General features: G+C 37.4%; 1 protein-coding gene across 16 annotated transcripts in view; it reads right to left on the bottom strand.

The window, feature by feature from the left end:
* Positions 1 to 12282, bottom strand: part of LOC102695139 (voltage-dependent L-type calcium channel subunit alpha-1D) — a 116800-nt gene that overhangs the window by 19447 nt on the left and 85071 nt on the right. For 9 of the 16 annotated variants that reach the window (XM_069189492.1, XM_069189484.1, XM_069189486.1 and 6 more), the window contains 9 exons: positions 11256 to 11339; positions 6985 to 7017; positions 5628 to 5756; positions 4868 to 4933; positions 4648 to 4739; positions 3987 to 4146; positions 3467 to 3594; positions 2787 to 2883; positions 1689 to 1791 (listed from right to left, as the gene is read on the bottom strand). In XM_069189492.1, the coding sequence (XP_069045593.1) occupies positions 1689 to 1791; positions 2787 to 2883; positions 3467 to 3594; positions 3987 to 4146; positions 4648 to 4739; positions 4868 to 4933; positions 5628 to 5756; positions 6985 to 7017; positions 11256 to 11339 (892 nt within the window). Of the gene's footprint in view, positions 1 to 1688; positions 1792 to 2786; positions 2884 to 3466; positions 3595 to 3986; positions 4147 to 4647; positions 4740 to 4867; positions 4934 to 5627; positions 5757 to 6984; positions 7018 to 11255; positions 11340 to 11625; positions 11710 to 12282 lie in introns of all 16 variants that reach the window. The other 7 variants (XM_069189487.1, XM_069189488.1, XM_069189496.1 and 4 more) reach the window with 2 other exon arrangements.

Below are 12282 nucleotides of genomic sequence, written 5' to 3'. Positions count from 1 at the left end.
TTTACATTTCGGTGTTATAAAGAATCAGCTGTGATGAGATCATTTTAAACCACAATGAAAATTCAAAGTACACAGTAACGTGTAAATTCTCCAATTTACATCACAAAAAATATAAAATTTAAAATAAAGCACAGCATTAATTTGTCGTCATTGTCTGTGATTCATAATGAGGCAAACAATACTCCCTGTGATGTGAACCAACAATATTTGTAAACAAGCATGCTCGTGAACATATCTTTTAATCCATTAGAAATAATACTGTTAGTTATAAGACCAGGAATGGCAGCTAGTTTGAGCACAAGTTTTGTTTCAGTTTCTGAAATTAAAATATATTTTATATTACAAACTGTCCGGCTCCATAATCAAGTAAACTCCAAAGCAGAGAAAATGTCAATACACGTCCTATCCCAAATAAACAATTAAAAAAAATATATATTTCTGTTGCAATAAAGAACATGCTTTAGATCAAGCACATTTGCTACAGATCACTACTACAGGAAAATTTCTGTAGTGAAATGTCTGCTGCACTAAACTACTTATTCGCTGTACATCGCATTACATTAGTCATAACAGTGACTAGTGAGGAGAAAGGGCCACTTCACATCACAATTCTCACAAACTGTGAAAAGGAGGGGTTTGTCACAACATGGCGATAATATAGTACTTTCACAAAGTTCGGACTTATTTTCGGAAAATATTTTAATACCGTCAATTAATTTATTCTGTTACCAAGATTAATAACCAGTCTGAGAACTGTTTTCCCTTCAGTATCTTTAATGATCATGAGCAACTGTCACAAATTATTTCAGAACTTCTTATGGATAAATGATTATTTGAATTCAGGAAAAAAAAAATTAAAACCTGCTCCAGTAATGTGCACAGCAACACAGACCTATAGTGCTTGGTGAAGTACAAATGAAAAATGAATTCTCAACTTACTCTAAACACCTGTTTTATCCCATCAATGTTCATCAAACATGCAGCTGGGAGAAATCATGTGCACGAGTGAGCAGGCTCTTCTGTTAGGTCTGTATTAGAATTTCTAATTTTACACACTGCAATTTCAGGAACTGGAATCACAACCTCATGCAATGCTCACAAAGGTCTGTTAACTGCAAGAAACGCTTTGGCTCATCACATCATGTGGAAAGAACACCAACCTTTTACTGTATGTGGGAAAAAAAAATCACTGCTTTGTATTTGCTTCATTTTTAGGTTTGATTTTTTTTACCATGATGCGGTATATAGGTGCATTGAAAAAAACAATAATTGTATGCAGAAGAAAAAAATGTGGGATGTCTTTGTCCCCAACAAAACAATTTTTAACAAAACAATTTTTTAGATTAATTTTAAGTATTGTTTACATTTTTGTTTATGCAATAACATTGTGTAGTAATATTATCTAATATTTCACAACACTAGTTTAAAAGGAGAGAATGTAGCTCCTGAGTGCATAATTAGTCCATTTTAAGAGGCCTTTGTTTCTAGAGGCCTGTCTTGGGTTGAGATATCCAGAAGCACCCAAATAGGTATTATGGACGCTGCTCAAATGAAACAGATATGAAGGCAGATCACAGAGACAGCGGGAGAACAAAAGTGACAGGAGAGAATCAACAAGTTATCTGCTCCACTGTGAAAGTACACAGTGTTGGTACTGTATAGATGAATAACAGGCTTAGCTCACTCACCTTCAGTTTTGATCTTCAGTGCCGTTCGGACCAAGGCAAATAAGGTGGCATTGAACATGACTGTACCATCACTGTTTAATGGCATGTTCATGGCAACTAACCTCTGAAATAAGAAGTAGGAGCTGTAGCATTGAGTTTACCCCTCTACTGAGAAGCAAAGCACCATGAGCAGAATAACATTGTCTTTCCTAAAAGATGCACATCTCACTCACTCTGTTATGTCTTAACAGAAAGAGGTGGCTAGCTAGATTAACAAGAAAAAAAAGTGCAACAATCAAGTGAACCCTTTTTTATATCACCGACAAATCTTCAAACTACATTCTCTTGTGGCAACAATGGATTCTCTAACCCACACTGAAGCAAAAGTAGCACAATTAGCACTTGTGTCTAAACCGAAGGGTACTTGTTTATTGTCACTTAGACAGCTGTCAAAAAATCAATACAATGTTGATGACAGTAGCTCTGCCAAAGTCCCTGGAACACTACAGGCCGTCAGAACGGATTTGTTGGGAATTGCTGGAGATTGTGATTGCGCTGCCGGAGTGATTCCACTTCTCAGCGTCTCCCGGAAAACAACTCGGCTCTGTCTCAGTCCCCTGAGTGGTTTTCTTATACTTGATATAACTGCCCCCATGTGATAATTCTCCCTGAGCGTTTCTGTCAGATCAAATCAATGTGCCCTGTACAAATCTGGTGCCTTTATTTTTATGATCTCTTCTATAACCATACAACAGATCATCTCTATATATACTGTATAGAGTACGCCCAATTTATACTGAGAAACAATAAAACCACGAAAAATGCTGTATTGGAACCAATAGCACCACGTGCTTATACAGTATATACATACACTATATATAGACAATAAATAAAACTTTATTTTACCAGACAAGGCAGCTAACAAGGAATTTTAATTTACTATTACCACCTGGACAATACCCAATTAAAGAGCATGGTTTTCTACTGGAGCACTCAAAAGGCAGCACCTTGCTCTAGGGTGAACAGCGGTAAGGTGATCAAAGTACATAATTACTGTAGGAGCAACATCCAGGGCCCAAAGAAATCGGCTAACCAAAATACAGGTGTTGATGCTGTTACCTTGCAAGCCACTCTATGTGGACATAGTTTGCCAAAGCCCAGCGGAGGCTGAATGCGACGCAGCAGAGTGACTACATCCAGATGTTTTATTCTGCCCCTGTAAAAAAAAGAGCATCATGTTTAAAAAGCTGGCCAAAAGGAGGCAGGAGCACAGCAGTGAAGCAATTCGCAAAACAGCTATCAATGTGAACGGAGAATATAGGGGCCTATAAGAGCGCAATTCCTTCAGAACAGAATACAGAAACACAATGCTTTCATTATCTTCCGTGAACACTACTTTGATGCTGTGAACACAAATAGCCCCTTCTTTTTTTGATAGATTTTCTTATGTTGCCCAGGTTGATTTTCACTTCTGGTCAATTTCTGCTTCAAATGTATTTATGTGGATTCTAAGCTTACCTTTACAACTAAAATTTACTATTGAATAGAATAATACTATTATAGTTAGATTAAATTCTCCTTATGACATGCAGTTAACTACACAACAATGATTCCAAAGTATTATGTAAGAATGTTACGTTTTTTATTTCAGTCTTATTTTTATATTATTTATATCAATATTCATAATATTATATTATTTATGTAATATTTTATATTTATCGTTTCCCTCTAAATGTTTTCCACAAATTCCGGTCAGGGTTTTTCCATTCTTTATCGGTTCAGTCCACTTTCTTACTCACTTTGCTTCAGGATCATATTCTGACCATATCCTCTTAAACTCGTCCAGGTGGTGGGGCCCAAGTATGGACCAGTCACGTGTCAAATAGTCAAAGTTGTCCATGATGACAGCAACAAACAAGTTAATGATCTAAAATAAAGTTATTACTCATTAGATTAGGTCAGATTTAAGTTTGACGCAAACCCAGCTTTTCTGAGAATAACAAAATTAAGTTAATTCTACTGCTTTTAAGAAATGGCAAAGGTATAGTATTTTACAGCAATATACAGTATCTTTTGCTTTCTACTTTGAGCAAATTGTTTTTCAATCATTTCATTCAGCAAATCCAACTGTCCTTGGTAGCTGTGAAAAAGCTTGACTTATTTTAGACATCAACCAAAACTACTCAACGCAAAGCACTTCCTGGCAAAACATAAGCTTGGCGAGCAGTTTCGCCAAAAGTAAAGACAGAAATAAAAGAGACAGTTAAAAGCCGCTGTATATGAAGCCTGTACATTTTTCACACACGACGCCATGCTTACCAAAAAGGCGCACAGCATGTAAAAACTAATAAAATAAATAAAAGCAAAGTTGCTGCCGCATGTAAATTCCTCGCCGGGGTTATAGTCGGATTCAGGGTCACAGCGTTTGCCTGGCAGACATGCCTGCATGATTTCTTGCCAAGCTTCGCCCGTTGCACACCTGAAAGACACAAGCAGCCCGTCTTCAGTCAGCTGCGCCAATGGACAGGGGCAGTGCAGGGCAGGCAAGAGCTGTCCCCATGTCTGTGAAAGCAAATGCGTTATGGGAATCTGTCTAACTGCATTCAGTCAGTGCAAAATGTGACTGTGATGGAATAAATGATAACACCTGCTGTTCCTGCAGAAATGTCCACAGATTAACTCTTACCTGTATGCCTGAACCTGTCCATCTCATTTGTACAATCTCCAGAAGATTTGAACACTTCATTAGTAAAGGGCTGGTTTTGATGACATTTTTAGTGTTCCCTCAATTTTAAATTCAGCTTTCACAACTTATCACAGTCGTGCAAATTATATACAGTATTTATGAATTTATTATATAAAATGTCATAATATTATATATATTTTTACAATGTAAAATATATTAATTAATGATATAAATCACATAAAGTATTCATGAATAAATTCATAGTGTTTTTTTATACCTACTAAGACTACTAACCTGAAAAGCAAAAGTACTGCTTGTGGAAATGTCTGGAAGTTGTTATTTCTGTTGATCTGAGTGTTGTCTACCATGGCGATTTTCCCAAAAATCTGTGAAATAAACACTCCATTTATTATTTTTCCATCAGTAATTTCCATCGTGAGCGCTAGACGTATAGTATGCGGCTAACTATAAACTCTCTCATTTAAGTAGTGACATATTTTCGTTTTGCAAATACCTGCATCCCGATTACAGCATAGATGAAAAACAACATGGCAATCAGAAGAGCGACATATGGCAAAGCCTAGGGGAAAAATGAAAAACAAAAATCAATCATCAGGAAAGCAAAAGAGAATAACATCTTTTCAGTACTGCACTGCAACATACACAAACAGTATACATGTTGGCATTAGAGGGTCATATTGGATAGACAGATCTGCACCAACAATGCTTAGTTATGTATATTGGCACTCATGGATTAAAAACAAATAACAAGCAGCACTTTTGAATGAAGATGTTGAAGTATGTACAGCTAGAGATTAATTTTATTCCAGAGAATACTTTAAACCAGAAGCTGATTGCTTAAGATAAAGTCATTTCAGGGACCTCTCTTATAGAAGCTTTTGCGACGCCCCAAATATTTACAGATTATTTTAAATGCCAACAGAGCACAACATATAAAATCACTCATTTTAAATCGGTAATCCGTTAAAACAATTGTACTTGTTTTCGAATAATAGGCTGTCCATCGACCACTGGAAATAATGGACAGCCAATTTGAGATATAGACATAACTATTGGAGACAATCCATATTCATTAATTTCGGCTTGTAGCAATCAGAATACAAAAACAAGAACATTCTCCTCCCAGGAGACAGCACTGCACACGAGCACAAGAGACACCAACCTCAGCTGAACAGACATCTTTCGTTGGGGGGTGCAGGATCAAAGGCGACCCATTCTATGATGTCAGACCTCAAAGCAGGAGAGCCACTCACCTGAAAAGACTTTATAAACGTCCACAAGAGGGTCCGGATGCCCTCCCCCCGGCTCAGCAACTTGACCAGCCGCATCACGCGGAACAGGCGGAAGAAGGTGATGGAGATCCGCGAACTGTCCTCGGTGTTCTGGGGAGAGTGAGCCGCCGTCAGTTCCCAACAGAGGGGAGGCATGCACAGCTCCCGGGGCCAGGGACAGAGCTTGGTAATGCTTTACAAGTGAGCTAGAAAACCTGCGACATGCTGCACGTGCCCCGACAGTATGACCTCTGCATGCCTTAGCATGAACTGTGTGTGCCTTTGGAGTTACAGTGCTGTCACTGCCCGCTGGTCTTGTAAGGACCACACCTGACACAAGCCACACTTCAGGCTCCACACAGAAACCTGTGTGCTTTGCTTTTTGTCCTGTAAAAGGCGGTACAATTTTGGTCTGTTACTAGACCAAATAAAACAGCCCCCTTTCAAGGACATTGCATCCTAATGAATAAAGTAATGTAATTAGGTACATATGAACTAATATGCATGAAGAACTGTTGTGGTGTCACTTCACGCATAAGACCAAAGAATGACCTTGATCAATGCTCTGTGCACGCAGTTTCAGGACGCCCAAAACTTCCTAGGCAAACTTTAAAATGACCTGCGTGAGACCTGAAACATGAGCAAGTTTTAGAAAATAGAGAAACTTTTCCTCTGATTACCTGTATAAGCAGGTTATTGGTAATAATGTCATGAACAGGTAAATATAATTTACACATATTTACCAAAGGATTGCTGCGATTGAACTGCAGGACGAATAAGATCAGTACTTAATCCAATTCACAGAAGAAAAGCTTTCTGTCACTTTAAACTTTTGACCTTCATGCAGTACGTGCCATTAGTTGATATGTAACTAAAGAGTATATTTTTAAGCATTACCAAGTGTTAGCGCTTTTTAAAGCTAGGAGAGAGACAAAAGAGGGAAATTAAGGTGCATGCTGTATACCTCTCCATACTTAGTTGCATTAATCTGCACAAGCATGGGTCCCTTTCCATAGGTAAAACATGCCGAGATAAGCTCAGACACTTCCCCTATCTATGAACCATTGGAAGCTCCAGGATCATGCATTTCTGAGGGTTAAAAAAGGTCCCGGAAGGGAAGATTTCTGTTCACACTCCCAGCCCACTGGAAAAACCAACTACTTTTTTTCCGCATTCGTCTTGAAATTCAACTACTTGGAAAAAAAAAGAAAAAAGGAAAATCTCAAAAGGAAAAAAAAACTTAAAATTTAAAAAGGTCAGAGCAGGTGAAGAAACATAAAAAAAATCTTAAGCTGACAGAAAACAAAACTGACGCAGGGGAACAGGTGGACAGCCTTACCCCAGACTCTCCAACTGGGGGACTTTCTGTTGGCTTTAAAATTAAAGAGCTGCATTAATGGCGAAAGGTGAAATGAGCTGGAGAAGTAATTGATTAAACAAATTCTCTTTAAATTCATGGAATGCAATTGTCTTAATTACTGACTGACAATGTATCAGAAGCATCTATAGTATACTGGAATAATGTAGATGGCCTGATGTGTACGGATCATGCCACCCTGCAGCTGCTTGGAGAAAATAAATTCCCTCTTCCATTTTACACCAAGTAAAAAACTAAAACCTTAAAACGGTATTTTAAAAAAGCATTTTAAATATGCATCAGGCCATATTCTGTATTGCCAGTCGCACTAGTTAATGCTGTCTGCACAGCAAATAACTACACATAAGTATATTTACTCCTTCAATTTAAATGTGAACATGGCAGAACAATTGGTTTGGTGTGGGCAAGTGACGAGGACATCAAATAAATAGTTATAATTAATCCTTCAAATCCTCCTTTTTCTGATGTCTAGCTCCCTTGTATTCTTTGGGAGTGTTTCGATTACTGTAACCCTATTACACCCTATTAACCCTATTAACCCTAACTGTTTTAAAAAACATAGTTCAGCTTCATGAGTGATTTTCAAATCCTGGTACTTTGTTCTGAGTGAATCAATATTTAAATAAAGCGAAACACTTTTTGCATACACACTGCTCATAAAGGACACGACATCCATGAGAAACGCAGACCATGAACATGACTGACTTGCAAAAGTGAATCAAATTTTTGAAATGGGAAAAAACAAATGTACTCATTAAAATACCAGGTTTCGAAAACACAGAGTACTTTTTGGATAGAATATTATGCTTAAATTTTGTATTCATTTTTAAAATATCAGATTTTTTAGATTTCAGTGAGAATTACATTACGTACTGTCTAAATTTCAAAATCTATTATTTGCTACATACAGTACAGTACTGTACCTTTTCAGAGTGAGATGTAAATGATAATGAGTATAAATCATAAGATGTATACTAGAATCAAGGTCTTTTCTACAAGAAAACCAGGTCAAACACTTACAGTATGAAACATGCTTTAGGCACAGACACATTGCAGACAAGCACTCCACGCAAGACACTTGAGTGATGAAGATGTTCTCTTTTGCATTGCAGCAATCCATGCAATTCTGATATGTCAATTAAGCACCGCCAAAGTGCCAGACTTGGGTTGTTTATGCAGATCGGTGCAGGTAAAGAGTAAGCAGTTTGCTTGAAGGCTTAACATATGCTAGCACTCCTGTGTCCCATGCATCTGACTGAATGCTACACACCTGATCCCTATACTTGATCTTCTTAAGCTAAAAGAGCTGACTACAGAAAAACAAAAGCAAAAGAAGCCAAATACGTCAGAGTTGAAAAACCTTTTAAAAACTTGGTATTTTATATCCTCATCAAGAATCATCATCAATAACACAACTGAAACTGAGAGAGTTAAAATGACAACTAGCCAACTAGCAATACCCATTGCTGGCCAAAACTATATTGTTCCAGAGAGAGATGTTAGAGCAGCACAGATTAAAATTGGCTTCTTTTTAAAGTATGTGCATCAGTTTCATGAGTGTACAATGTTTCATGTAACAGAAAAAAAAACTTAAGTTGTTTTGCCTTGTCTGGCAGTCAAGGCAATCTCTAAAGTGCCTCAATTTTATCTGTCACCAAGTAAATGTTCTGAATACAGAGATCTTTAGGATTTAAAAATGAAATGATCAGAAGGACAGAAGAACACCAAACTTTCATTTTGCGGTACACTGTTAATTTGGCTAAACCACATTGTCACGAACAAGAACAGACATAAATGTGCAACTCATAACGCAATTTCCTTTCTCACAACTCAGAACGCAAGCTGGCTTCTCACAAGATATGCTGCCACAGAAGACACCAATTACGATGCAGTCTTAGTAGCAGGGCTTGTGCGGAACCACATCAAAAGAACACAAAGACATGCAAGGGAAGAGGTCCAAGTTTCTTTTTAGCTGAAAAGGAAGAGGTTGAAAGAAGGGAAGAAACTGCACGCTCTCCAATTCCACTCACACCACTGACCGGAGGGGAATGAAGTGGATGACCCAAAGCCATCTACAGTGAGTTCAGGGAACACAAAATGAATGTTACAAATATACATGGTGGAATGCTTCAAAACAAAACAACAACACAAAAACACAACAACAAAAACTCAAAACATCCAACACTTTGACACAGCAAGGATGTGCATCATGCAGACTTCACCAAAAGGGAGAAGGGACGGATGAATTAAAGATTAGAGGCAGAGGTCTGATGTGATAACAGATGGGAGGCATGTGGCAACAAGGGAGAGGTCCTATCCATGATGGGGAGGACCAGATGAGTCACAAAGCCTTTCACTAAAATTCACTCAAGAAAGTAAAAACACCTAGAATAAAGATATAAAAAAATGAGCCTACTTCAAAACGTTGAACTGTAATTCACCGTTTTGCATTCCTATGCTACTCTGCCACGCAGTTCACAGTAAATGAGTATTTCTGCTTTGTGCACAAGGGCTCAACAGCACTATGCAGTGAAAGACCCTGTGAGAACGGTTCTGTGATCACTCCTGCACACAAACACGTACTGTACACCAACCCAGGGACAGAAAAACCACAAGCACTGCTCCGACATGCCATTTCAGTTAGAACACAGAACACCTCAAAAATAGAGTCCCAAGAAGTCATAAAAGGCTAAAAAATTAGCTTTGTGAATATGTTTGTACACTTCTTCATGTGTCTACAAAAATGTGGTGGGCAGGAAAAAAATGAAAATTTTAAAGTCTGCCCCTCACTGTTGTTATTGTCGGTGGCTTCTTCATGCCCTTCACATGTCTCCTTGATATAATCGTTCAGTTGTATCACTGTTCTTTTGATTCAAAATGTGCTGTGGTAAAAAAATAATGGCACTATTGAACGAACTGAGTGAATGGAATTATACTGTACGTGTTGGTAAAGATGTGCTAAGTGAATGAGAACATCTGGCTGTGAAAACTTTAATTAAATCGAAGACAAATTGTCTGAAGCTAAAAAGAATTGTTAAGTACAATCTGTGATGTTAAATGACCATGCAGAAAACCAGTTCATTTACTGTCATAGCAGTCATCCAAAATTTTATCCAGTCTTGGAAAAAAAGTGAGCTGTTACTGCACAAACTATGTAATATTTTTACGTTTAAGGTCTGAGAAAGTAAATATACTTGTACATAATCATTATCATCATTATATCATGATAATACCTCTTCTCTACACTTGCAAGAGCTGCAGCTATCAGAATCCTAACTTTTCAACTGAACAATCTGTTTTTTTACTCCTATATTTTCATTGTGAGCACAATTTCAATGTGTTTTAAAAATGTTTGTTTGCAAATACAACTTCTTAATTCTTATCACTGCCTTTGCTCAAGACCATAAAACATTAGATGACCAACAATACATTAAAGTGTGTGTGGTGTAAAATTCCACTAAGATAATTGTTAAAAAGCAGATTACAAGCACATCAAAAATGTCAATTTTCCTTTATACTTGCCTCTACAAGTTTCTAGAAGATAGAATGGATATGAACAAATATTAGACAAATATCTTTGGAACTCGATAAACCAACATTCAGAAAAGAGACAAGTATGAATGCTTTGACAGACAATTTTCTGTAATGAAGAATGTTCTTGCACAATTGCACAATTAAATACACAGACCTTACAAACAGAGCAGAAATATGCAACACCAATACATATACGCGACGTTACAAACAGTGACGTTAAACATTCAGCATGGTTTTCTTTCTCGGTATTTCAAATAAATAAAATTCACTAAACCGATACTGATGCAAGTTTGATGCTATCTTCCCTGCAAACAGGCATCAGCACTATATAATTGTGGGTTACAGTGCACGATGACTGGGATAGTGCCAAAGTGATAGAAGAAACAAACAGCTTCAAGTTTCACAATCAAAATCAACAGAAGCTATGAAAGATTAAAACATTCAACATTTTGGAACCTTGTATGATGAAAAGTACTGATAATTGAAAAAAATATTGAGATTAAAAAATGATATTTTTCTTGCTTTTACTGTACATTAATATTTCAGTATGTATCCATCCTGCATGGAGAATATAATCACACCTTTATGTCGCTGTAAAAATGCTGGAATCTATACAGTGTAGGGAGTAACATAACAAGGCATTATTTGGGGATATTTGTTTTTAAAAAGCTCCAAAAATATTACTAAAATATACTTACATTTACTTCTGTGATAGCAATATCAACGACGCTACCAACAACAATTAAGGCATCGAAAGTGTTCCATGCATCAGTAAAATAGTGCTGTTAGTTCACACAACCGAGGAAAGCAGAAAGAGAGGAAAGAGAGGGCAGAGAAAAAGAGAAAAAAAGTTAAGAAGAGGTGTTAAAAGGCATTAGGATTCACAGATACAGCAGTACAGTGGGTCTCTCTTTGGTCTAGCCGGACTGCCCTCTCCAAATGCCTGTAAGTTTAGCTCAAAAAAAGAAGGAAGAAAAGTTGTGAGATGAGAAAATTGTAGCCCAGTGACTTGTCCAGGACAGGGTGAGTAGATTAAAGGAAGAACGGGGCAGGGTGAGGGATACTCACATCTATTTCACTGAGAACGATGTCTACTATGCTGCCAATAACGACGAGGGCATCAAACACGTTCCAGGCATCTCCAAAATAACCCTACACAAAGCAGCCAGATGTAGATGGGGGGTTGTGGGATAAGGGAGGGTGGACAGAAATTCAAACAAATAGGTAGGGAGAGTGCACACTGAAAAAGGACACAGACCCCTTCTAATTAAATCAGAAGCATGCTTCAATGAAACAAATATCTGCCCCCATCCCAAAAAAGAAATCCATATATATACACATACTGTATATATATGCAAACATATACAAACTCAAACACATGCATCCATCTGTTTGACTTCTCATGTGACAGATCCAAAGATGTATTTTTAAATATTTCTTAGGTGACTTTCTCTGCACTGTTCAGTCATGTTAGTCACCAAAGTGCAGTTCTTTAAGGGCTTTATCAAAACTGAAACCAAATCACAATGCCTGTATGCATTAAACTGACAGGGCGTCTTATGGGCTACACACATACAGTAGAAAACCAGGAAAAAATCAGTCTGGCTTTGAAATTTTGTATAAAAGTTTCATTTCTTTTCAGGATGTAAGCAAACGCAAACCACTCTGCTGTTAATGAAGTGGTAACACTAAAGCAGGATGATGACGCAATGCAAACATCTGACA

Source organism: Lepisosteus oculatus, chromosome 4 (genome assembly GCF_040954835.1).
Source record: "Lepisosteus oculatus isolate fLepOcu1 chromosome 4, fLepOcu1.hap2, whole genome shotgun sequence".
In the NCBI taxonomy this organism is placed as follows: domain Eukaryota; kingdom Metazoa; phylum Chordata; class Actinopteri; order Semionotiformes; family Lepisosteidae; genus Lepisosteus; species Lepisosteus oculatus.
The sequence above is the reverse complement of the archived record's forward strand: the minus strand, read 5'-3'. Positions and strand labels throughout refer to the sequence as shown.